Below are 26,431 nucleotides of genomic sequence, written 5' to 3'. Positions count from 1 at the left end.
GGCCATCCTGTGGCCTCGGTCCCTCTGCCCTTATCTCCTTTCTTCATCTGTGCTATGTTATGATCCCTAGTTTTGGTCCAGGCCTCAATCAACTGCTCTCCTTTCCACTAGCTCTCAACCCCAACTCCCAGGATGCCTCTTCAAGGGGCAGCTCATAGCACCAGGGCAAACTGGGGGCTCAATCTCAGTGCTTCTTAGTGGGCTCATGGTGGGGAGCCAGGGGCAAGGCAGCTTGGAGGCTGAGCAGTCCCAAGTCCAGGATGCCTGGTTGGGCCTTCACTCTTTATAGCTGTTTTGATGATAATGGACATGGGGCAGGTTCTACTCCAGCTGACTGTGCTCAGCCGACCTGGGAACCTCTGGATGTGGGGTGAATCTGTATCTAAGGACCAAGGTTCCCCATTTCTGCTGTGTGGCAGCCATTTGGGATCTGTGATAGGGTCTGGACATCTCAGGCTCCAACTTTGAATTTTGCCCGAGCCCTAGAGGGACATGAACTGGGGTCAATGAAGAGGTTCAGAGCATCTGGATGGTTCCACCTCACCCTCCTTGGTGCAGGGAAAGCAGCTCCCACCCAGCCACTCCGTCCTGGCAGGGGGCATGGTATCACCTCAGGGTCCTCTCGGAAGGACAAAGCACGCTGTCATCAGCCTTCCCTGTGACATTAGTGGAGGATGAGGCCAGAGCTAAATTCCCGGTGAATAATCTGTGCTTTAGACAGGGAGTTAATTTACTCTTAATGCGTGAAACAGGAGCTTCAGAAGAAGAGAAATCGATTTTAATTGCTTCTCCTGAAAGTAACCCTAGTCAATTTAGTACCTGCCTTGAAACTGGGTCTTGGCTTCAGAACAAACACACTCTCTCAGGAACTACAGAAAATGAAAACCCTTTCTGCAGCTAGCTATTTATTTAGTGCTTTTAAACAAAACCAAGCATCTTGAAGAAAAGGAGTGAGAACTTTGTCCAACATGTAAATGTTTTCTAAAGCAACATGGTGAAGCGTGAGATTGATGACCGGAGTCCGCCAGCCTGAGCTGGGGCCGCTGCCGCTGCCGCCTCCATCCATCTCCATATGCACCGGCAATTAATTCTTGTTTGGAGATAAGTCAGGAAATGCAGGAAGGCCTGGGAGCCAGCCCAGTGCCTGCCTTTCTCCACGTTCCTGGGAGGCTGGAATGGTCTCAGCCGTTATGGGGCAGCAGGACCAGGCTGTGTTCAGGTCCTCCCTGACCCTCTTCAACTTGGGCCCAGTCCGCCCACAGGTTACACCTGACTCAGGTGTCTGTGCCTGATGATGGGTGGACCCTGCATTTTTGAACCGTCAGTAAAAAGTGGGGAGCATCTCTTGCCCAGAAAATGAGGCCACTCATCCTAATGATGTTGGTGGGACTGACTGTTCCCCTCACCACCCCCTGCCCCAGGGTCTCACCCTGCCTATCCATGACCGACCTGACAGAACCCCAACATCCCGCCAGGCCCTCAAGTCCAGGACACACTGTCACAGAACTCCCCAGAAGAACTTCCTTAGCTAAACCAACAAGGAGGAGGGATTTTAATCAAGGATCCCAGAGCTAGAAAAAGCCTGGAGAGGTGAAGAGGTTTAAACAAGAGATTCCCACCCTTCTCTTGCCATTACGGACCCCATCAATCCATTAGTCCCCACACCCAATAGGCCCCATGGTTTGGAAGTGGAGTTGTTTTCTTACCAAACTATTAAGTAATCATTTGTGTCCCCATTGTTGGATTAGGTAGTCATTCTTGTTAGGAAGAAAGCAGCAGTGTTCCACTGTTTTGTAACCAGAAATCAAGCCAAAAGCAAAGGCTCTTAACATTAACCCTTTCATAGGTGATTGAGCAAGTTCTTCTAATTAATATTTGAAATATTAATAAATAACTCGCAGCAAATATATACACTACCTCCTATCATCCCAGGGAGGCTGGAATCCAGGTTGGAAACCACTGGAATGGGTGGTTTGCTTTCTCCACATTATGTCAAAATTAGTGTCTTCCTGACCACATGTGCCCCTCTACCCTTGGGAATCTCCTCACCTCCTCAGGGTCCCCAGTCCACCCACACAGCTCCAACAGCCCCTGGGGGACCCAGAGGTCTGAAGGTGGTAAGAAGCCAGGAGGATCTGTTCTCCCATTGTATGCTCTGGCACCAAGCATGTGTAATACTCAGGTATTCCCATCCTCTGTGCCACACCTCCCAGTGTCAGTTGAACGCCCCACAAAATGCTTCTCACTCTGCTGTCAGATCACAGGCCCGTGTTGTGAGCCCATTTTACAGATAGAGAAGCGAAAGCTACCAAGGTTGAAAGCCCGACACACACCATCCCAGAGCGAGGAAGCTTTGCACTGGGCTCCTGAGCCCTGTGCCTGCCCCTGACCTCACAGCTCCCATAGAGGAAGCTGGTCCCAGGCCCCCAGGCTCCTGGGAAGCGCCTCTGGCCTCTGGGTCTCCTGAATCCCTCTCTGTTCACCAGCTTCCCCCTGTTTTCCCGGGTAGATGATCAGAGAGTGGAGCCCGAGCTTGAGCCTGCCGACGACCCGGACAGAGGCACAGAGGAGCAGGGAGAGCAGGTTTGCGGCCCCCGCTTCGCTCCCTGGCCTTGCTGCTCTGCTTGCTCTGCTCACCTCCCCTGCCATCCCTGCATCCAGCTTTGGGGGACCAGCATTTGGTGGAGACCACTGGAGTCTGTGGAGCTCCTCCCAGCCCCGGCTTGGTCCAAGCCCTGCACACAAAACCTTGAGAACAGGACTCAGGGCCAGGCTGACATGACGGCTGGTGCACACAGTACAACTGAACTGCTGGTTCAAATATTTAAGTACGGCCAAGGCCAAGTTCTTCCTCGGGCCTCTCCCCAGGACACCCCAAATCTCCCCAAGATCCAGCAACTAGAGGGTTGTGCTTGGTCCAGCAAGGGGCTTTCAAGATTCTATTCTAGAGCCCAGGCTGGTCCAGAGTGAGTAATTATTTAGGTTTGCGGTATTGCCCAGCCATGCTGCTGCCTGAGGACGGCAGGGGGCTGGTGCCCGGGCTGTCTGGCCTGGCTGGGGATGTGCTTTTTTGGAGGCCGATCTGCCTGCTTGCTGCCTGAGCCGTCCTTCCCAGAGCTTCCCCCAACCATCGCTTTCTCTTCCAACACTGAGAGTGGAGGATATGGCCTGGACCATGAGACAAGACTGTTTTGTTCTGGCTGACAGCAGTTCTAGGCAGAGACCCAGGCTCCCTTTTGTCTCGAGCCATTTCTTGGATGGAGGGACCAGACGTCAGTCAGGAAAAGCCTCGTTCTCTTTCAACGGGGCTTTGTGTCTTGCAGGCTGTGGCTCTGATTTGGCAAAGCTCATCCTCCCACGAGGGGCTTTCTCTTTGATTTTCCTGGCACTGACTTCTAAAGCCAGAGGCCGTGGCAGGGGGCAGGGGGCAGGGGCCCAGGGCCTGGCGGCCGGGGCCTTTCTCAGGTGGTCCTGGGCCCGCTTTACAGCCCGGGCGAGGCAGGTAAGGGGAGAGTCAGGCAGAGGGTGCGGTTCTGCGGCTGGAACCCCGTGCATGGGAACCCCGCTCCCAGCCTCTGCCCTCGCTGAGCGCCGGCTGCGCTGAACTGTCTCACGGCTCCGTTCTCTGTGTTGTTACAGCCTTTGGGTGGTTTTACCGTTACGATGGCAAATTCCCAACCATCCGGAAGGTAGGACAGGGCTGGGTGCTGTGCCGTTTGCCAGTGAGTTTGCTGTGGGTTTTGGCCTTTTCCAAACATTGTTTTTTCCTGTCAACTCTCAACAGTGTGACCCGGACTGTTCACTCGAGGGCTGTGCTTCTCTGTCAGGCTGTCGTCAGAGGGCAGGGCCCTGTCACAGGGGCATCATGGCGGGGAGGGTTCTCGGGGTGAAACCTGCCCAGGCACCATCAGGCACCACCTGGGTCAGCCCCAGTGGGCACAGGGCATCCGGGGCAGGGGCATGGCAGGAAGCTGCTGCTCTGTTGCTCTGTCAAGCAGACCCAGCGGCCAAGACCGGAAGCCGAGGTCAGGCAGAGGGAAATGTCAGGTGGGGTGTACACAATACAAATTATGAGGCCGACTGAGCCAGACACAGACCAGCTGCCGAGGTGGGAGTTTGCTGCCTCGGGTTGAGACAAAGAGCCACACCAATCATAACTCTCCCTAGAAATATCTCCGCACGTGCCCGGGATAATGCAATTGTCTGGTCTCTGAGGCCCTGGATTTCCTCTCTAAACCTTATTACTACTGTATCTCCAGGCCCCATAAACCTTTCTCATCCCTTTTCTTTCTAAATCACTCTGGCATTTCATTATGAAAATGCCGCTGTTAACATCTATAGATTGGACCTTCAGGATGACTTGGTATTTGGGATCCAGGCATCAGCATAAATCTGGGTGAAGCCATGTAGGTGTCATCACTCGACCGGCTCTTTCTGGCGGGTTGTCTGGCCTCCAGAAACCAAAGCCCTGGCAGCAGTGTGGCCTTGATCATATGTAGCCTCTCCCTGCCTGTAAATGGGACTATCTAATGTGCTAGAAACATCTACCCCTCCCTCCAACACAGTACTGTTCAGACACGAAGACGGCACTGTTACTCCTGACGGAGATCGCCTTCACCTAGGAGCACAGGTCATGATTTGTCTGACCTTAAATAAGCCAGGACAGAGCCCCTTAGGGGACTCCTTTCCACACTGTGGTGGCCTCAGAAAGGACTTGGTCTCATCAAACTGTCCTTTCCATTTGCAGGCTGACCCTGGCTTAGGATGCTTCATTGCGTTACACTTCGGATTCTTTCCTATATACTGTCTCTACTAGAATGTAACTAGAGAGAAACACACACACACACACACACACACACACACACACACACACACACACACAGGATTTTACTTGAATGACGAATGAGAGGAGATGGGTAGGTTAAATCCTTCCCAGGCCACTGATAACTAGATAAATGTAAGAGAGGTGTGTGTGTGTGTGTCTCCTCCACACACACACTTCCCCTCAGAGATCACGTCCCTTGAAAAATGTTGTTGGTAGAGAAGTGGACCTGCTTCCCCCTATTCATTAGTTCAGTCATTCCAGAAATAGCTGGTATTTCGATTTCCATTTCATTTCCAAACGAGAGGAAAATTGCTTCTAGCAGCAAGAACACATCCACCCCATCTGCCTCTCCTTAGTCCTGACTGAAAGGAATATTTGCCATGAATTTAACTGACAGCTAAAAGGACAACAGAATCGTGTTCCTCCTGCTGGCTCTGAAAATCCACCGCCACTTCCTCCAGAGCCACGTGAGACGCCGTGTCTCCCAGGAGCTGGAACACCCAGTGCCCAGGGAGTACAAGTGGCTGTCTATGGCCGTGACCACTGACGCACAACATCCCCCTTAGGTGAAAAGCTAACGGCTCGATGTCTCGATTCCTAACCTGGAAGTAATCCCTCTGGGCTTCAAAGCCCCCCGGCCAGTGGCCCCACAGAGTCTATGCCAGGGCCTGAGGATGTATGGTTCTGACTAACCCTCTCACCAGGACTGCATGAGTAAATCATGAAGACCAGCCCTACTTGCAGGAGCCCACCGTCCGGCAGGGAGGCAGACTCACACGCAACTAAGTACCCATATAGAGCAGACTGTTCTGAGAGCAGTAGACAATGCTATGGGGCAACTTGCCCTTCTGCATCAGTAAGCAGGCGCTGCTCTCTTGGAGATGGGACAGAAACTGTCACATGTGCCTGCCCCACCCAGGTGCCCTGGCTCTAAAACCTTAGCACAGAATGGCCATTCCTGTCATAGTGGTCCCTGTGGGAGGCCATGCCCTTCCTCTAGCAAGCTGCCACCAGGCACAATGTTTCTGGCTCCTCTGGGGATTTGCTGTCTGAATCTATAACATGATAGCAGGGATTCATCTATCAAGTGAGCCAGGAGTCTAGTCGACAGGGTAGGCAAGGAACCAAGCAGAACTCTGAAGCAGAGAACCATTTCCTCAAGTGGCTCGTAGACTGTTCTGGGGTGGGTCCCATCCCTCAGATGGTGGCGGGTGGGATCATCTCCAGAGCACAGTACATTCACACAGAGGTGGGGATTGTCTTTAGGGGGCAGGATGACTCAAGCATGAGTCCATAATGACACCTCCCCGCCCAAGTCCTTCCAGCTGTTTACAATTGCTAGTAAACTCAAACCTTCATGTCTGGCCTTCGATGCTGGGGTGACTCAGGAATTCTGAAAGCAGGCCCCAGGAAGGTTTGCTGGGGGTGGGGTGAGCTCACAGGTGGGTTTCCTCCTTCCCCAGACATTCCCCAGAATGTTGACTCCCTTCTGTCCCCTCTCCAGAGAGCTAGCTATATCCTCCAGGCTGTGTGTGATGGAGTTGACACTTGCCATGCTCCCATTGCCCCCAGCTCATCTGGACACAGTAGAAAATTTATGGGACCTGGAAGACTTGGGACCAAATCCTGGCACCACCACTTGTTAGATGTTTGATGTTGGGCAAGAGACTATGTCATGTGGTGTCTACATATGAGACACCTTTCTCTCCAAATATTGGAGAAGGCATGTGCCCAGATACTAGGAAGTAGATACAACGCCTTTTATTTATACAGTACTATAATGTTTATAAAGCACATTTATAGATGTTATTTCATTGGCTCTGGATGGCAAGCTTATGGGGCAGGTATTTCTTCCATTTTGGAGATGAATTAATCAGCCCCGGAGAGGTTAAGAAACTTAGCCAAGGTCACACAGCCAGTTAGTGAATTAGTAACCCATTCTTCTGGCAAAGGGAATGTGTCTCCTACTCTGCAATGAGTAGCAGTGGCCTGCTTGTCATAAACCTGAGGACCAATGCCCATGGGCAGAGCTGGGGGAGGGGCTCGCCGTGGGATGGTTGCCTGGTGTTGCTGAGGACTGAATGCCCTGTTTGTGGTGCTGTGCCAGTGTCAACACTACCTTGTAACCCTTGTCGTGTAAAAAATGCCACATCTGCTCAGAAAGGAAAGGATAAGAAAGCCAAGTATGACAGCCTGCAGGAGTTGAGAAAGAATAAGAAGGAACTGGAGTTTGAGCAAAAGCTTTACAAAGAGAAGGAGGAAATGCTGGAAAAGGAAAAGCAACTGAAGATCAACCGGCTGGCCCAGGAGGTAGGTGACCTGCTCGAAGGCCAGGTGAGCACCCCTGGGATGCGGCTTGGTTGTTCCCCATCATGCTCCCAGGGAACCAGCCGGAGTTATTCTCCCCAAATGGAGTCCAAAGGTGGAGTGAGCCCTGCCCCCCTCCTTAGTGTGGAGAGTGAGATCATCCCACCTGCCCAGGGTCATCTGAGACTAGCTTCTGGCTTAGATGTATGTTTGGGGTTGAGACTGGCCTCCTTGCTCAGGTATGGGTCTGAAGCTAACCTCTCTGCTCAGATTGTAGGACTTAGGTTAGCCCTCCACACACCTGGCCAGAGGTTTGGGTCTGTGCCCTCCACCCCCACTGCATCAGAGTGTGAGTCCAAGACTAGGCCTCTCTGCCCCAGGTGTGGCTGTGAGTCAGAGGCTTAGCCTTCTGCCTAGACGCAGATCGGAAGTTAGCCTTCCACCCGCCTGTCATTCCATCTGAATCAGTTTGCTCCCCTCCCCAGGTTATAAGTTCAAGACCAGGGTCTCCCAAAGTGCCTGGGCTCTGAGGGTATGGGTCTGAGGCTAACCCCGTGCACAGGCAGGATGTCTCAGGCTATCCCTCAACTAACCAGGCTATGGGTCTGAGGCTGCTCCCATCAGCAGGGGGTGTGTCTGAGGCTAGGCCTCTTCAACCTGGGAATGTATCTAAGGCTGTTCCCTCCCAGACATGCCAAAGCAGTCTTCCAGCAGGAGTGATCCTTATTCCTAGGTGCGCTGGGTGACCTGCACTCCCTAGCTGTTTGAGATAGCACTGGTTCTGCTTCCTTTCATGCTTCCATGACAGATGGCCAAGCTGATTACATTACAAAACAAGAGAAGTCCTGGAAAATGTGAAGTGCATTAGGTCTGGCACTAGGAACAGATTAGCCACAAAATTTTAAAAATTGAACTTGTACTTCTGAGAACAAGGCAGCCTGGAAGGGGAAAAAAATGTAAAGTTAAACTCTTAGAATGTGCTAGGAGCCTACAATAGGACCTTTCGTGGAGAATCATAAGAGCCTCAGGGTTCGGGGGGCCAGCTAATCTTATGCAATGCAGGAGCCCCTTCTCTGATTGTGCCTACAAGTGGCATTAGTCAAACCAAGACCTCGACACCCTCCCCCCACCTGTTCCCCCTCTTCTGGGCCCAGGTGAAACAAGCTCGGGTCTTTTTCTAGAAGCTGACACACCAACCGTACTTGGGGGTTTTCTAAGAAATGCTTCGTGTGTGCCGCTCACGTGTGACTCAAGTGCGCCCTTTGTCCTCTCCTTTGTGCCTCGGCCTTGGGTCCCAGGTGTCCGAGACGGAGCGGGAAGACCTTGAGGAATCGGAAAAGATTCAGTATTGGGTGGAAAGGCTCTGTCAGACTCGCCTTGAGCAGATTTCCTCTGCTGATAATGAGATTTCTGAGGTAACAGAGCCCTTCTTTCCACCTAGCCCCTCCTCCTGCTGCCTTCAGAATGACCCGCCCTGGGGGCGGCGGGAGGCACGATGGCCACCGCCCAGCGCACTCCCCCTTCCTCTCTTGAGGAGGGGAACATAGCTGTTTTCCTGGGCTTGTCTCCAGAGTGACCACTAAGTCCCAGCTTATCTGAGATGGTCCCGGCTAGGCCCATTGTCCTGGTGTAACTAAGAGTGCCACGTTCACTGTCAAGTGCGTTCCAGTTTAGATGATGGATTATATGGTCACCTTATTTACCACCCACAAATGGCATAACGTGGGACCCCCTTGCATTTGGGCATTCCCTACCAGCGGTCTGGCATGAGCTCAGGTGGCATCCGTGTGGCTCTGGTTTGAGGGTGGTGGGCCTCCAGCAGTAAGAGAAATCGATGAGAAGAGCCTTGTACTCAATGTACTGTGAAGTGAAGCACTAGCCGGAAGACTACAGAACTTCCTTGCAACCCCCAGATGACCACGGGCCCCCCGCCTTCTATGTCTCCCCTGGCCCCACCCCTGAGACGCTTCGCCGGCGGGCTGCACCTCCACACCACTGACCTGGATGACATCTCTTTGGACATGTTCTACTACCCCCCCAAGATTCCCTCTGCCTTACCCGTGATGCCCCATCCTCCACCCTCCAACCCACCCACCAAGGTCCCCGCAACCCCTGTCCTTCCCTCATCAGGCCGTGTGAGTGCCTCATCCTCACCCTGGGTGCAGCACACCCCACCCCCCATCCCCATCCCTCCCCCACCCTCTATTCCCACCCAAGACCTCACTCCTACCCGCCCACTGCCCTCTGCCCTGGAAGAGGCACTGGGCAACCACCCGTTCCGCGCTGGGGACACAGGCAATCCTACAGAGGACTGGGCGGCAAAGAACCACAGCGGGAAGCCCGCCAATTCCCCTACCCCTGAACGGAGCTTCCCACCCACCCCAAAGGTACTGCCCCTGTTCTGCGTGCTCCACTGGGAAGCAGGTGGAGTGGGCAGGGCTGCTGTTTCCCATGTCCTCCACTGCCCCTGTGAGCGGAGACGGGAGGAAACATCACCCCACCCCATTTCCCCGGAATGAGCTCCCCAGCCTGCATGTTGTGCACACCCTGCATGTGGATGGTTTCTGCTGACTTTGAAGTGTGTATTGCATGGGGAATTGCCTGTGGTACTTGGAATGAGCAACAGTGTATCGGTGTTCGTAGTAGGCCCACAGTAAGTGCTCAGTAGACATTATTAACTGTGAGGAGTGATGAATCAAGGTACAAGAAAATGTGGGTGAAGCTGCCCTCTCTTCCCCTTGGCTAGTGTGGGCTGGTGCCATTCACTGTAGTACTTGCAAGGCTGTGTTGAATAGCCAGAGCACTATGCCACAGCTGGTCATGTCCTCATATTAGCCTAGAAAGCCTTGAGTGTGGGAAATGAATCCCCAGTTTAACAGAGGAAAAGGGGGTTCAGGGGAGCAATCTTAAGCTCTGTAAATGAAGCAATAACACTGCCCAATGCAGCATTTTCTATGGCACCAATCAACTCCGTCGGCTTGAAGTATAATCCCCAGAAATGTCTGGCTATCTTCCAGCTCCAGAAAAGATGAAGATGGAGAATTCCTAGAAATCTCCAAATTTGCTATTAAAAGATTAGGGATCTTTTTCTTGGATGTCAGGAGGCAGAACAGTGATCTTTCTCAAAAAGACGTATTTCTTATTAATTGTTCATAATCCAAAGACTACATTGGAAGAGGCAATCCTCAAGGAAGACACAGAACTTTGATTCCTGGCAAGGAAAAAAACAAAATACTCCTCTGCTCCAGTAGCTGTGGGGCCAGGCTGGAGTCAGAGCCCATGCAGCTCATGTCAGCTGGAGGGGGGGGGGGGGGGGGTGAGGGGGACTGTGGCAGGGCTGTGGGGGAGGGCAGGCAGTAGTACCAATCAGTGGCTTTTATTAACCTTCCCTGCCTGGATTTGAGTTCCTGCATGCAGAGCAGAACGGAGCCTTTGGGAGCACTGAGGAGAGCCTGGGGGAAGGGAGGTGGGAGTGAGGAAGTGCCAGATGCAGACAAGGCTCTGGCTTTCACAGGGGATTCTCTGCGGGGACTCCCTCTGAACCCCTGGTGGAGTCCTGAGCCCTGACGGTTCCAGGGATGTCTTCCCTCAGAGCCCAGCCAGGACCAGGTTTGCAGGCGGTTGAATTAGCCTGGCACAGAGGATCACATCCTTATTGTGAGTGGTCCCCACCAAGATGGGAGGCAGCTTTTCTCAACAAATTCGAATCAAAAATCATTGATTGAGGACCTGCCTTGTGCCTCTCTGTGTGAAGGGGAGGGGAGCAGTGCTGCAAAGGACCCGGGAGATGAGCCCACCTGTGCTTTCCAGGCCTTTGCCATCGGAAGGGTGAGCAGCTGACAGGGCAGGATCGGCTATAAAATCAGGTCAGGTGTTGTGTGGGAGAGACGCCTTCTAATGGGAGGTTGCAGGCACCTCTGTAGAGCCGAGCCTTGAGGGATGGCGATACACGAAGGATGGGGGAGAAGGGCATTGCAGGTGCAGGGAACTGCAAGGAGGAACTGCCTGGGTGTGCATCCTGGCTCGACCACGGCCTAGATGACTTTGAGCATGTGTTACCTCATCAATCTGAGCCTGGATGTCCTCACTCGTAAAGTGGGAATGTTAATGGCACCTACCTGTTATGAGGATCCAATGAGTTAACACATGACCTTATTCTAAGTTAATACTTAGGAGTATGACAGGCACAGAGTAGGTGCTCAGTAGACATTACCTGTGATCAGTGACAAAACAAGGTACAAGAAAATTTGGGTGAAGCTGCAAACATGGGGTTGGAGGTAACCTCTGCCGACTTTTGAGTCAGGGTCAAGCTTCAAAACAGGATCCAGCTTTCTCAGAGATTGCTCCAGGAATTACGGAGTTCCCACTGTTACTTCCCGATCAGGGAGGATTAAAAACTCCCGCAGCACAAGGAGCTTCTGAAAAACTGGACCCTAAGTGTCTCAAGCAACATCAAAGCCAGGGTTTTCCTGACCCAAAGGCCAGGGGCTGCTGTTTTGTTAGTTAGCACTTTGGCCCTTGCACCCCCAGCCCTGCCCACCCTCCTCTCTGCATGCTCCTAGTGAGTTGTCATCAGTGCAGCAGCAGGAGGTGTGGCTGATCACACAACTGCACTGTCAGCCCAGCCACCAGCAGGTCTCAGGTAGTGGGAAAAGACACCTGTGTCGGCTTCCGTACCTGCCTCATCAGCACCCGCCAAGGGAAGGTTTGCAGGGTCATATCTACCCCCAGGTACTGTCTCTTGTGCCCACTATACTATTAAGTCATCCATTTATTCATGAAACATGTTTAGGGAGCAACTACTATATGCTAGACACTGTGCTGGGCACTGGAGCGCCACCACAAAATAGGCAGCCCAGTCCTTGCCCGAGACAGTATGGTGGGAAGGCAGACAAGAGACCACCACACTACCAGAGGGAGATGGGGGGAACACTAGGGATGAGCAACGGAAGTGGAGAGGAAAAGCTCAAGGAATACCTTCCCAAGCTAACACCTGGGAGGTAAAGCAGCAGCAGGAAAGAGCACGTGCAAAATCCTTGAGGCAAGAAAATTTGGCATTTAGGCAGTGTGAGAAGGGAGAGAAAGAGTGAGGAAGGTAGAGAAGCTCGTGAAGGATCTTGGGGTCAAGTCAAGGGGCTCAGTAGTCAATGGAGACCCATCAAGGGCCCTGGGTAGGGTTGTGACCCAATTTGATTTGTGTTACCCAAGATGATCCAGTGCATTAGAGCAAAGCAGACAGGGATGCCTCTTACTGCTCCTCACCCCAGCCTCCAGAGACTCTATGCCGACCCATCAGGGACAGCAGATACTTCCTGTGCAGTCAGGGGACTGGAACCATGGCCAGAAGAGAGAACCCTTAGGGAGAGAGGAGGCTGAACGGCATCCAAGGCCACTGAGAGGAAGCCTTGAAAGCCTGTCCTCTGAGTGACAGTGGCTGCTGGTGACCCCAGAACCAGACTCTGGCTCAAGTCCCGGATTCCCTAGAGGCACGTAGTGTCTGACTTCAGGGCACACTGTGGCCAGCAGATTGCTCATCTCTCTGCTGAAGATCAGACCCCAGGACCTCTGGCAGGTGAACGGACCAGGCTGGCTCAGCATGTGCATGGTGTGAATTTGCATGTGTGTCAGAGTGCCGCGGTTGACCTGGGCCATGCCCGCCATGACCTCACATGGGTCTCTCTTAAACTAACCTCTGTAGACATTCTGCCCAAGTCCACAGCCTCCACGAGGCCCTGGCGTGTCCACCATCTCCAAGCCTGTCATGGTCCACCAGGAGTCCAACTTCATCTACAGGCCAGCTGTGAAATCCGAGGTCCTGGTGAGCCTCGCGGGTCCCCACCAGGGCATCGCCAGAGAGCAGACCAGGGCCGCCTCCTCTGGGTTCTGCTGGAGGGACAGTGAGGTGGGACACAAACTCACATCAGGTGCCATCTCCTCACCTTCTCATTGGCCAAGAGATGGATCCACATGGGTATAAGTGGTTGTGACATGGCCAAGTGACATTCCTGTTCCTCACTTGACCAAACAGGCTGCGGCTCCGTCTAGAAATAATAAAAATAACCGCTCAGACTTGCTGTGAGCCTACCATGTGTCGGCTCTGCGGGGTCTCACTTAATCCTCACCAATCCAGTAGATGGTACCTGCTATCCATGTTTCACACTTGAGGAGCCCAAAGCTTAGAGAAGTTGAGTCAGTTGCCCAAGGCAAAGCCAGGACTTACTACTTACTTCAGAGTCATTCAGAATCCAAAGCCCAAGCTCTTACCTATATTGCCATCTTGCCTAAACGTACAGTGATTCCAGCGGCTCTGCCTCTGCCCCTAAGGCCCAGCGTGGCTCAGCGTGGCACGGACCACCCTCAGAAGGGGACCTGGCCAAAGCAGATCCACTCCCTTTCTCCAGTTCACATCTCACTCCTCACTGGGACTGAGAGTGTGAGGTGTGGTCCTGAGGGAGAGGGGAGCTCTGCCCACCCTCAGCCACCTGCAGCTGAGCGAGCTGGGACTCATGCGCACCCTGCTCCAGGGGCACCAGCCACTGACTGGCCTCCCACCCATGGTGGAAAGAGTCACATGCCAGAATTCTAATTCTCCTTTCAAGGAAACCCTATCCAAATGTCAGGGCAGGGCGGCTCAGATACTTATTTTGAGCTCTAGCTGTCCTGTCAGCTTCCCGACAAGCTAGGTTCATGCTCCCGTGACAGCCTGCTGGTGCATCTGTGTCGCATGCTCTGGCTGATGACAAGGGGTGGTATCTGCTTGACTAGAACTGGGTAGCTGCTGTGTCTGGGGACATCGTACGGGCCAAAGCGTAAATCAGGCTGTGTCTATTTGGGGAGGGATTTTGTCAGGGCCACCCCAGAGTGATAGGCCTGGGATCTGGCACCAGGGGGCAGACGAGGCCCGTTGGTAACATCCAGCATGGAACTTTTTTTTTTTTCCTGGCAGCCACAGGAGATGTTGAAGAGGATGGTGGTTTATCAGACAGCGTTCAGACAAGTACAGTGATACCCGTCGTGTGTCTGTGGTCCTCCCTGCCACCCCGTGTCTCCCACTCTGACTTTTCTCTCTGGGAGTGCTGGTCGGCTCTCAGGTGGCCCCTAGCGCCATCTGCTGGGAGCCTCAGGCCAGAGCTGTGTCCCCATGGCCACAGCCAGGGGTTGGGGAGGGTCTCATGTCAGGTGGGGACATTAGGTTTGTTGGGCCCCATGCAGGATCCCTGGGGGCTCAGCTCTTTTGCTGCTGTTTGTTCAAAGAGGAATAGGACAGAGGAAACCCTCAGAGGCCAAGATGGGCCCTTGTTCCAGCCCTAGGTGCCTGAGGTTTCTACCTGCCCCTCCCCCCATTTTGGCCCCTCAAGGCAGATGACAGAGTCAACCCAACCCCCCACCCCACCCCTGCACTGAACCCACAACAGGGAGGAAGTGATGGCCCAGATCCTCCATCTGCCCAGGGTGCTCCTGTGCACGGGGCCACAGAGGTCCTAGCTGGTCCATGAGTGGGGTCGGGAGGCAGCCACTTATCCTCCCCACCTCCTGGGGCTCACATCCACAGAACCACCATTGGATTGGCTGCCTCACCACCAATGAAAGAGACCCCCAGATGGAGGGAGATCGTGCAGCCAAACTCCTCACTGATAACCCACCACCCAACCACAGACGAAAGTGACTACAGGCAGGAAGCTAAGGGGAGGTGTCGGCTGTACAGTGAGACATGGGGGTCTGCCAAGGAGGCTGCTCCCAATGACAGGCGGTGGCTAACAGAAGGTGTGCTGCACCAAGCACTGTTTCTCAATACTTTATGTACTCTGAGTGGCCAGATTATTATGATCCCTAGTGTCCGCTCCGCCCTCCCCCCCCCCCATCAGAGCACAGGGAGACCCGGTGCATGAATTCGTGCATGGGTGGGGTCCAGCCAGCCTGGCCAGGGGGAGGGGACATGGGCGGTTGGCTGGCCTGCCTGCTGGTCGAACTCCTGGTCGAAGGGACAATTTGCATATTAGCCTTTTATTATATAGGATATACACTGAGTGGCCAGATTATTATGTGTTCAGGGATCATAATAATCTGGCCACTCAGTGTATATTAATTCATTCAATCTTTACAACAACCTAGGAGTTACATGCTATCATCATCCCCATTTTGTAGATGAGAAAAACTGACACAGAGAGATTAGGAAACATATGTGTGATGTTCAGACACACACAGCCAGTGTCAGACCCCAGATTTTAATTCGGGAGGTTGGGCCCCTTGACACTGCGCCATTCTGTTTCTCAAAGCACCATGATTATAAAAGAGACATTTAAGGGCCGTGTTGCTTAGGGCACACACAGGTCCAAAGAGAGAGAGGCAGGAGGGTGAGAAGTCCAAGGCCCTCGCTCCACTGCCCGCTGACTGGCTGGCCTTGGGCATGAATGTCACCTCTCTGGGCCTCCTTTTCTCCTCTGTTGGATGAAGGGTTGGGCTCCTTTTTCAAGGGCTGACCAGCTATAATGGCTTATAAGTCTCAGATCTAAATTTACACAAGACACAAGCACTTGCCATCTGGCCCATCCCTGAGAGCAGATTCTCAGGGGGAAGATTCTCAGGCCCCGAGCCAGCACTGCCGAGTTTTGCGGAAGAGACAGCCAGGGGCAGGCAGGGCCCTCCCTGAAAGAGCATTGACTCAGATCCTGCCTAATAAGCTCTCTTGCTTGTGGATTTGCTGTCCTGACATCCATAGACTGACCTGGGGGTGGCCTCGAGCTGGGCCAGCTCGAGACTCCTTGGCTTTTTGGGGTTGAGCAGGATGATGAGGATTAGAGAGGAGGGAGGGCAGGCAGATGCCCAGGGATCCATCTGCTGATATGTGGCCCTCGTCTTGTACCCCGAGCGTGGATGCTTTATGCTGGGCATAGCGATGGCTGTGGCCTCCCCATGATGCTGACCATAGGCCCCAAGGGACACTTGGTGAGGCCTAGGGAACTGTGTGCTGGGGGTGGCTCCACTCAGTCTGGCAAGGCCGCTCCTTTGCTCCCATATTCCCATGGGGACTAAGGGAAGCTTTGCTGCTCTCGGGCCTGGTGTGCCTGGCCCTCAGTCTGTGGACCCCGGGCTCCCGCTCTCTGTGTGACTCCTGGCTCTACCTCCTCCTCCCTTCTCACCACCTTGTTTCTACATCTTGGGAATGTTGTTCCCAGAGCCCCCACCAGCCAGGTCCCCTGAGCTGCGTGTCCTCTCGCCTCTTCCCCGGCTAAGGCTCTGAGGAGGCCTACATTAAGATCAACACTGGACATGGACAAGCACAGAATTCCCACCTTTCCCCACGGTGCCTGTGCTCCCTTTGCCCCTGCCCCGCCTGACCCCCCGCACTGCCCCCCATCTTCCTGGGACTGATTCTCCAGGATAAGCTGTCTCTTGAGCAGTGTTGGTCCTTCTTTGGGATCATAGCCCTGCGTGGAGAAAAGCTGGGCTTCCCTCCCTCCTCTCCAAAAGCCTGGACCTGGGTTCGCAGGGCATGTGGAGGAACTGAAGTAGGGCCATAGGACCTGTGGCTGTGGGAAGATAAGACCTTTATTAAGCCCTAGCTGGTTTGGCTCAGTGGATAGAGCATTGGCCTGTGGACTAAAGGGTCCCAGGTTCAATTCCAGCCAAGGGCACATGCCCAGGTTGCGGGCTCGGTCCCCAGTGTGGGGTGTGCAGGATGCAACCGACCAATGATTATCTCTCATCATTGATGTTTCTATCTCTCTCTCCCTCTCCCTTCCTCTCTGAAATCAATAAAAAAAAAAATTTTTTTTTTTTAAAAAGACCTTCAATAAGCCTGGCGCTGCCTAGGCCACCTGGACATCTGTCAGCTTGGTGCCCCTGTCAGCCACAGATGTTAACCCCCCGCCTTCCCCCAGGAACAGTGCAGGGTCCAGGGCTGGGGTTCTTCTGATGCTTCCCACAGCTTTCTGCTTCTCCTGGGCAGGGGTGCTCCGGCTGTTGGGGCTGCCAGCCTCCTCCTGCATGCCCCATCCAGGCCACACCTGGCCCCCTCACCCTCTCCCCTACCTCTGCCCTAAGCTTGCTTCCTGCAGTGACCCTCTGGGGCCTCAGGCCTGTTGCCCTAACACCCTTCTTTGCTTCCAGGATTTCCGGAAATATGAGGAAGGCTTTGACCCCTACTCCATGGTGAGAGAGAACTCTCCTCCCCGGGAGTAACCCCAGGAATGATGGGGGTTGGGAGTTACAATGTGTTTGGTGGTGATACGTTCTGGGTCCTGGGGGTGCCAGGGATGAGCACATGAGGAGCCCCAAGGAGGCCCCAACTGCTCTGCTCTTTCCTGTGAAGGCACCTTTCAAGTGGCATTCAAGTGGGAAGTGTATGGTGTGTGTGTGTGTGTGTGTGTGTGTGTGTGTGTGTGTGTGTGTGTGTGGTTGATAACAAGTTACACTCGCTGAGCACTGACTACATGCCAGGAACTGTGCTGTGTGTTTATGAGGCATGCTCTCACCATCTCACAACATTCCCAGGAAGAATGGATCTGGGATTTGTGTGTGTGCTCACAAGTCCCGTAGGGGGCCTGGGACCCCCAGTTGAAGTCTGATGGTGGTGGGGCTGGGAAAGGTCCCCTTGTCCATGTCCTCCATAAGTGTCTGGGTCCCTTCCCACCCCGGCCCCACCCTCATCCTTCAGACAGACTCAAAGCTCCCCACTGTCTTTTCGCTCTAGTTCACCCCAGAGCAGATCATAGGGAAGGATATCCGGCTCCTGCGCATTAAGAAGGTACCTGGGCACATGGAGGTTGGGTAGCCGCCACCCTTCTCTGCCCCTGCCCCCTCCCTTCTTGGTCCCCTGCTTCTCCAACTCTCAAGAGACTCCTGGCTGACTCCCCAGATCCCCACTATCCCTCCTCTCTCCCTTGAGGGTGCCCCCTCCTGTAGTGGTGTCCCATGCCCTGGCCCTGCTTGGTGACCATGCCTCATTTTCTCCCTATGGCCCTGCCATGGCTTCTCCTGTCCTCTACGTGGCCCTGTCAAGAGGCTCATTGCCCAGGTGCCCACAGGCTGCTGTCTGCTCGGCTCCCTAAGGCCTGTTTTTCTCTAACCAGGAGGGATCCTTAGACCTGGCCTTGGAAGGCGGTGTGGACTCCCCGATCGGCAAGGTGGTTGTCTCAGCTGTTTACGAGGGGGGAGCTGCTGAGCGGCATGGTGAGTGGGGACAGCCATGTCCCGGTTTGGGGCTGGTGTGATGGTTATACAGGACTCTGCAGGAAGCCAACAGCTGCCCACTCGGAGTGGTTGGTAGTTGCTCAAGAATGCCCCTTCCAGTCCATCCAGCCACCTAGTACCACATGTTGCCTGAGGGCATACAGTGGTGCCAGGGCCTGTGGGTGCACAGCCAAATCAGATATACCCTGCCTTCCAGGGGCTCCCCATCTAGTGATGAAAACATGCTCAGAATTTCCAGGTACTGACAATAACAGTGCAGTCTGCCAAGGGCTGACAAATGACTATGGGGGTGGAGGGAAGCTGTGGGAACTCTGAGGGACCCCTAAGCCACCAAGGGAAAGGGGGCTGCTGGGAAGAGACCACCTGTCAACAAATAGATGATTCCAAATTGTGAACTATGCTCTGCAGGAAAGGACCAGGATACAGTGAGAGAATAAAAAGAGAGATCTACGTTAGAGTGAGTGGGGGTCAGGGAAGACCTCTTTGAGGAGAAGACATTTCATCTCAGATGTAGACTAGACGAAAAAGAGAGGGAACAGTATTTCAGGTGGAACAGCAAGTGAAGCAGGCAAGAGCTTGGCCAGCTCAGGGCCCTGAAGCAGACCAGCAGGGCTGGAGCACAGAGAGGGATGGCTTGCAGAACTAGCTCATGTTTCCAGTAACCTCCCTGGGAATGCAGGTCTGCCTCCCTCTGACATAGCAGAGGCCCGGAGTAAAGCTGGGTGACAAAGATGATCACTGGTGTCCCTGTCTACTGAGTGGAGTGGGGGCGAGGGCGTGTGGACGGTGTGGGAAGGAAGTGCCTTTGAGCAACCTGGCGGATTGTTTCCCCTTGTGCTTCCGGAGCCCATGTGAGCTTTCAGAATCCAGGAGTCAGGCTCCTTCTGCAGCTCTACAGTGACCCCTTAGCCAAGCCCTGGGCCAGGCACATGTCACATACAGCCCAGTTGCCCATCAGCCTCATCTTCCCGCAGGCGGTCTTGTGAAAGGAGACGAGGTCATGGCAATCAATGGCAAAATCGTGACGGACTACACCCTGGCTGAGGCTGAGGCTGCCCTGCAGAAGGCCTGGAATCAGGGGGTAAGAGTGACCCTCCTCCCTGCCTCCCTCCCTTGCCTGCTTGCCTCAAACCCTGGCCTCTGCAACCAGGCCTTAGAGCCGGGGTTTCTCATCCCAGGGTGGGTATCCAGGATCCAGGCAACACTTGGGTGACACCCACATACCCCATCCAGCCGAGAGTCTCAGTCTGACAATGTGGGATTCAGAAAAAATAAATGTCAGTTCTTGATTCTGAATCCAAAAAGCAAGTAGCACAGATACAGACTCCAGAAGACCAGGTGTGGCTACCCACCCAAGAAGAAAACATAAGGTCTTCTGTAAGTGCACACTGACCAGGAATCAAGAGAGTGCCTGGAGCTATTAGAAAGCATTCACAGAAGCAGAGGGCCCAGAATGGAGGAGGGGCTGAGGGTAGCCTTCTCTGTGCTCATTAGACACCTGGGTCAGGGCCACCACGTAAGATCTTCCAGGATGTGCACTGCACAACTCGAGGGGTGCCCTCCTGCCGACTACAGTGCGAATGGCGCCCGCTCATGTTGTGCAATGCACAACCTGTGCAACTGTATGCAGGCAGCCGAGCCTGGGGTATTAAGTTCAGAGCCGAGGAAGCTGACCAGATGGGACTGGGACCCCCATGAAGGGATGTGGAGAAGAGAAGACTTACGGGTAACATGATGACTGTCTTTGATTATCTGAAGGGCTGCATTAGGGTAGAGGGAGCAGAAGTGTTCTCTGTGGTTCTTGAGAACAGAATTGGATTGGATGGAGGGAGGTCCTGGGAAGAGATTTCAGTTCAATCTCTGAACTATTGCATGGTAGAGGGACCCGGTGGTAGTTCACATGCCTTTTGTTGAATACACCCAAATCAAGGGTGGACAATGATGGATAAGCCAAGGATGGCAGTGATCCATTGAGGTGATGCATGTGTTAGGATCAGAAATCTAGGCCTGCAATTCCCTAATTGGCTCTACATCAGAATAACTCAGGGACCTTGTTAAACATACTGTTTCCCAGGACCTACCCTAGATTTCCAGGGGTCAAGTCCAAGAATCTAGAGTTTTAAGAAATTCCCCCCTGATCCCACGGTTGCTGCCCCGCCCTGGTCCACGGGTCAGCATTTGAGAACTTGGTGTCATACAAGGGCCTGGCAACCCTGCCTCTGTGGTTTGAAGCCTCAGAGATTGGAAGCTTCCCCAGACCATGGGGCCACAAAGTGAGGCCCATCCCACCGGGAGATCCTCCAGCCCCAACTGGGCCCACCTTCCCATGGGAAGAAGGTCCGAGCCAGCTGATCCTGGGCCATGGTGCCCAGGAATGGGAATGGAGTGTCAGGGGCAGACATGCCATCAATCCCTGAGTGTGCCATAGTGTCACATACCTTCTCCCCGCAGGACTGGATCGACCTTGTTGTTGCTGTCTGTCCCCCGAAGGAGTATGATGACGAGCTGTAAGTGTGTGCAGGAGCCTGGCCCACTGCCTCCTCTGTCTCTTCCTCCTCCAGAATCTTGGCTCCCTTCTGCCAGCCCACTCCCGGCCTCCATCAGCCTGAAGAAATGGCCCAAGCACACAGCTTCTGGTAGAAATCACTCCTAGAAAGCACGGAGCTAGAGAAAGCCTAGAACTAAGTCATGGTCCTCAAGCATTTTCAGAGCTGCCTCTGAGACCACCTTGTCCAAAGACTTCTTTACGTATAGAACACTAAGGCCCAGACCAAGTAAACGGTGACGTTGGTACAAAGCCTCGGGACTTCTGATTCCCCACTCAGAGGCTCAGCCCCCACACCGTCATCAGCTAGTTCACAGATTTCTGTCTTTTACTCTCTGGACGGTCTCCCTGATAGGTAACTGCTTTGCTTCTTGCTGAGTCTTCAAGCTGCCAGGACCACAGGCTTTGGCCCCACCTGCAGGATCTGTGAAGAGCCTTGGCCCGGTTTCCATCTTTCTCTGTGGTTCCCTCTAATGTATTGCTCTCTGTTTCATTCCTGTCTCTGTACCTGTGTGGATCTCTATTTCATTCTCTCTCTGTCTCCTTCCCCTCTCTCTCTCTCCCCCCCATCCTCCCTGTCAACCTCTCTCTCCCACCTCTCTCTCCCCACTCTTTCCCCTTCATCTTTCTTCTCTTCCATCGCCTTCCCTCTTCTTTCTTACCCTCTCCTTTGCTTCTCTGTCTCTGAGTCTCTGCATCCATTTTTATCTCTCTGTCTTTGTCTCTCTCTGCCTCTCTGGTGTCTGACCTCTAGCCTCATCTTATCACATCACCTCCTTACCCCTCTGCTTGTGCCTGGACCTGCCTGCCCCCCCCTGCCCAGCAGAGGCTGAGTCCTGTGCATGTCTTGGAGAAATCAATGTCTCGTAGCAAGGAATTCTGGAACCCGGGGCCTAGGCAGGAGCCAAGTGAAGGGAGAGGTCCGATGGAGCTCTGCCTGGAAATAACTGAGCCCTGTTTTGTGTTTCCTGCTCTGCTCTGCGTATGTAGCTCTTCTCTTCCCTCCTCTGCAGCCGAAAGCCCCCAGCCGGTCCGAAAGCTCCTTGAAGACCGTGCTCCCGTGGTTAGACACGGGTTCTTCCTGCAGCTGGAGCCTGGCAGCCCCCCACGGTGAATAGGCAGGCGGGCTGCAGGGCCCCGTCTGTCCGTGCTGCGTGTCGTGGCCGTCTGCTGCCCATGCCGTCGGCAGGTTCTTTGGACTGGTGTCTGGAGGGGCACACGAGGCAGCATTCCTGAAGTGCCACTCAGGCCTGCTCTTGGCCACACTGGGTTTCTGTTGGACTCAAAGGCCCTCCCATTCACGGGAGCTGAGCAGAGCCCGCTTTGTAGCAGGCTGGGAGCTGGGCATCCTGACTCACCACAGCCCTTGGGACCTGCCCCGGGTCCCACACAGCACCCCAATGAGCAGGATGGAGCGGTGAGCACCATCCTCTGCTGGGCACAGACAGTGCTTCAAACCGGGCACCACGGGCTGGGAGAGCCCAAAGCAAGTGCAGCCTGGAGTTCCCCTTCCCTGGGCGCCACCTTCTGGGAGCCCTGCTCCACCCCGCCCCAAGCTTGGGCAGGGCCAGGGCGATTAAGAAGCAATTAAGGCTGGTCCAAAGAACCAGGGTTGGCCTATGGGGTTGTTCATGTTGTGACCTGTCGTGGCCTGAGCCCTGCTCAGACCAAACTGTCCTCTGTGCCTTCTCTCTCCTGTGGCTCCGGATTCCTATCTGAGGGACACTGTGGAGCCCACCTGTGGGATGTGTTCTCCACCCTGTGACAGGGCTGTGCCCATGGGCAGAGCTGGCAGGTGGCTGTGAAACTGGTGTTTGGTGTGGTTTAGCCCACAGCTGGCAGCATTTAGGGCAGACTCAAGGCTGGACTTACGTCTTTCCTGTTACAAGTTCCTCAAAACATAAGGGCCTCATGCTCCCAAGACCGTTGGCCTGCTCTGCTGTGGTCTCTGGGATGGCCTCAGTGGCCCTATGTTTTCTGTCACTTGTCCTCTGCTCTTTGTGAGGGACCCCAGCCCCTCTGCCTTCCGGTCCCCTCCTACCTCATCCCAGGTGTCCCTTCAACTTCCTCCCTGGCCTCCTGTGTGCTGTGGCTATGACTGGTGTGTAGCTGCTGGGGGCCTGCACCAAGACGGGCTGCCAGAGGTTGGCAGGGCCGTGCACCCCTGGGGAGTCCTCCCTGTTGTCAGGCCCTTCCCTGGGCTGCGTGTGCACCCACAAGGCCTGCACCCTCCTGGTCTGTTTCATCTTCCCCACAGGACCTTCTTCTGAAGTCCAGAAGGAGAAACCAAATTCACCCCTCGAAGCCAGTGAGCTCTGGACCCACCCTTCTGAACACAAAGCCGGGATCCAGCCTTGAGAGACGCCAGCCTGCAGGCACCCTGGAAACCCACAGTCAGCACCCAGAGGCCTCAGACACCCCTTGGCCCTGGAGAAGAGCTGCATAGGAGCACCTCTGGCCATTGCTCTGAAGGCCAATATGGAGGGAGAGCAGCCAATCGTTCTGAAAAGGGCCCCTGGAAACCGGACTCTCGTGTCTTCTCTCTGGCCCTGTGAATTTGGTCTCTCCCAGCCCTGAGAGACTTTTCCCTTAAATCCAATAGGACCTGACTCTTCGGTCCCACTCTCTACACCCTTCTCCCCTCACTCCTGCTGTCATTGCTGCTAAGATTGCTGCCACAAACCTTACTTTGAACTCATCAATAAAATAAACAGATTTCTTTTCCAGCTTACAGGAGAGAGTGTGGATTTGGGTAGCAGATTCAAGGCTGTGAAGTAAAAATAAAAAAATAAACATAACGTTTTGGCTCCTAATCAAGAGTGAGAAACAGAACCCAGTGCTGGGATTTGGGTCTCACAGGAAGGACATAATCAAGGCCAGGGCCTGGCTTGGAGCCGAGGCTGAGTCAGCAGAGCCAGGCTGAGCTGGGCTTCAGTGTCTTCTCAGCAGAAAGATGGCAGGAAATGAAGCCAGTGTCGTGGAGACTTTACTCAATTCCAGAGAGCATAGCTTCAAGCAGGAGCCCCAGATGGTTGCCTCAAGGTGTGGGGTTCCCCAGCTTCTCTCGGGGACAGCATGGCCTCAGCTGCTTCCCCTGAGGTCACCAAGATAGGGTGTGAGTGAGGGAGGTGCAGGGGTCCAGCCCGTCCATGAAATTACATCCAGCGGAACCTCATGGAAGGAGACAGGGCTTGAGCCAAGGAGCTGCCGGGGGACAAGTCGAGGCCCTCCTGGTCACAGGGCCCAGGAAAGCTCTCAGGCTAGCTCCAGGGAAGAGAGTGGGGTCGTGTCAGTATAGGCATCTTATGGAAATCCAAGCCAAGGAGACATAATGTCCTTGGGCCTCCTGAGAATTGGAAGTGGGAAGTAGTTCTGATTTACAGTGTCTCAAAGGGGCAGCTCTCTCTGTTCAGGCCTCCTGCTTCTGCCACCAGCTTCCTCTGCATCCCCAGGGCTCAGCTTGACCATGGCCATCATGATCATCTGCCTAACTCTAGGTGACCTTTCAGCTGTAACTCCATCACCATCACCTGGCTCAGTTTCCATTTCCCAACTCCAAATTCCCAAGGCAGAATCTGATTGGGCCAACTCACCTGAGTGGGCAGCCCTAGGGTCAGGGATCATTCCTAGGTCCAATCAGCTATGGCTAGGGGTGGGATCAGGTCCCACCTAACATAGCTGCTGAGGCAATAGAGACTGTGGGGAGCAAGTCATGATCGATGGGAGGCACAGAGAAAGAGAGAATCTGCAGGACTTTCTGATCTCAATGGAGAAAAAGCCACAATGGCCTTCTAATGGCTCAAGAGATAGCAGCCATGCTGAGGAGTTCTCTGTATTTTCTTATCTAGCTCCTGACTTGACTCTGGAGACAATTCCAAAATGAAGGTAAAAGGAGGCAGCTCATCTTTGCTGCCACCTACTATGTGCTAGGCCTGGGCTGGACCCTGGTGTCTGCCACCTCAAACTGCAATGAGTGGGATCGGTGCATGGCCCCCCGCAAGGAGCCTTGTGATAACAGCCAACACTTAGCATTGACTGCATGCCAGGGACTATCCTAACCACCAAGCTCATCTGCTCCCCTCAACGACTCTATAAGGTAGGTAATAATATCATCACCAACCCCATTTTGTTAAGAGAAGATTGAGGTACAAAGAGGTCAAGTGACTTTCCCTAGGTCACGTGAGAAAGTGGAGCTGGCACTTGAAGCCCAGGCACTCTGGCCCCAGAGACCATACCCTCCTCACCACAGCCTGTGCAGGGCAGGGCAGCCCAGGTGGAATGTCTCAGGTCCCAGACCTTTGGCAGAACAATTCTCCCCATAGTTGAAGAACAACTAACATTCTGCTTGCTGTTCAGCGATGGTTACCTCCTCTACCTCCTCGTGTGACTCACAAATACTGCTGCTGAGGCCTCCTGCCTGTTGATGCCTGGAATCTCACCATTGGAAGTTATCTCCAGCTATTCTTAGTTCTTGGCACCTAAGAACAAATGAGTTTATCAGTGCTTTTCAGCGCTTGACGAGTGGGACAATAAAGAGGGCCTGAGCCCTCAGGTTAGAGGAGAGGAGCAGGGACAGTGTGCCACTGGGCAGGGTGGGAAGAGGGAATGGGGGGGTCAGGGGGGACTGGGACATGAGTGACATAAGTTCTGAGCCAGGAGGTTGCCTAGGGCTGGCAGGGTGTGTGGGGCTTCAGCTTACTTTTTTATAAGGCCTGACTCCTCTTCACTATCATCAAGGAAATCAATTTTCCTGTATTGGAAAGTTGTCCTGTGTTGAACCCAAAGTACACAGCTCTCCCCAGCAGACGTCGGCAGTAACCAGGTAAGAAGTGGAAAGCCCAGAGAATGTGTACAGAGGCTGGGCCTAAAGCAGTTCCTAACTTTCCGGGGGAGCCCTGAGAGGCCCTGCTGAGGCAAGAGTCCGCTAGGGGCACTGGGCCAGCCCTGGGAATCCACTTCAGTGCCAAGGCTGAGTATTTAGGGAAAAAAAAACCATTCAGGCAAAGGACAGCCATGCATCATCCATTGGCTCCCACACACATGGCAGACATCACTACTGTGATCCCAGTGCTCTCTCTCACCAGCCAAACAGGGAGCCACTAACAACAGATCAAACCTGGCCCACAAGATGGGCCCTACTTGCCACCTTTGAATCGGCCTCCCATCCTTGGGTATTCAGGAAAACGGAGGCCAAGGAGGGGGTTTCTTGTCCAGTGTTCCCCTAACTTGGTGGTAGAGCTACCATTTCTGTTGCACTGTGGAAACAAAACCGGGAAAAAAGCTGTGAATTCAAAGTGCCCTTTGACCCTGAACTTTTAGCATTTTATTTATCTCATTGAACTTGCTTCCCACAGCTAGTCTCGGGTCTACCGAGTTGGCCTTGAACCTCTCACCTCTGCATCTGGAATTCGGAGTGCAAGGGCTGGAGGTACAGCCTCTGTGCTTGGAGACACCCCTTTGGGCCTGAGCAGGGCTAGGGAGCTGGTTTTCACCCGACTCCAACCTAATTCCCAAGCCTGAGACTTGGGTAAAAATCTGTTTTCAGAGCTGAAAGCCCTTTT

General features: G+C 53.9%; 1 protein-coding gene across 1 annotated transcript in view; it reads left to right on the top strand.

Moving 5' to 3' along the window:
• USH1C (USH1 protein network component harmonin) overlaps positions 1-24,334 on the top strand; it is a 45,978-nt gene extending 21,644 nt beyond the window's left edge. The window contains exons 15-28 of the mRNA XM_054725688.1: positions 3,640-3,689; positions 6,986-7,135; positions 8,431-8,547; positions 9,046-9,519; positions 12,831-12,950; positions 14,079-14,129; positions 17,243-17,284; positions 17,826-17,879; positions 18,205-18,304; positions 19,300-19,406; positions 20,777-20,832; positions 21,861-21,963; positions 23,122-23,178; positions 24,323-24,334. Of these exons, the coding sequence (XP_054581663.1) occupies positions 3,640-3,689; positions 6,986-7,135; positions 8,431-8,547; positions 9,046-9,519; positions 12,831-12,950; positions 14,079-14,129; positions 17,243-17,284; positions 17,826-17,879; positions 18,205-18,304; positions 19,300-19,406; positions 20,777-20,832; positions 21,861-21,963; positions 23,122-23,178; positions 24,323-24,334 (1,493 nt within the window). The remainder of the gene's footprint in view (positions 1-3,639; positions 3,690-6,985; positions 7,136-8,430; positions 8,548-9,045; positions 9,520-12,830; positions 12,951-14,078; positions 14,130-17,242; positions 17,285-17,825; positions 17,880-18,204; positions 18,305-19,299; positions 19,407-20,776; positions 20,833-21,860; positions 21,964-23,121; positions 23,179-24,322) is intronic.
• Positions 24,335-26,431: the final 2,097 nt, after the last annotated feature.

This window comes from Eptesicus fuscus, chromosome 13 (genome assembly GCF_027574615.1).
Source record: "Eptesicus fuscus isolate TK198812 chromosome 13, DD_ASM_mEF_20220401, whole genome shotgun sequence".
Classification (NCBI taxonomy): Eukaryota; Metazoa; Chordata; class Mammalia; order Chiroptera; family Vespertilionidae; genus Eptesicus; species Eptesicus fuscus.
The sequence above is the reverse complement of the archived record's forward strand: the minus strand, read 5'-3'. Positions and strand labels throughout refer to the sequence as shown.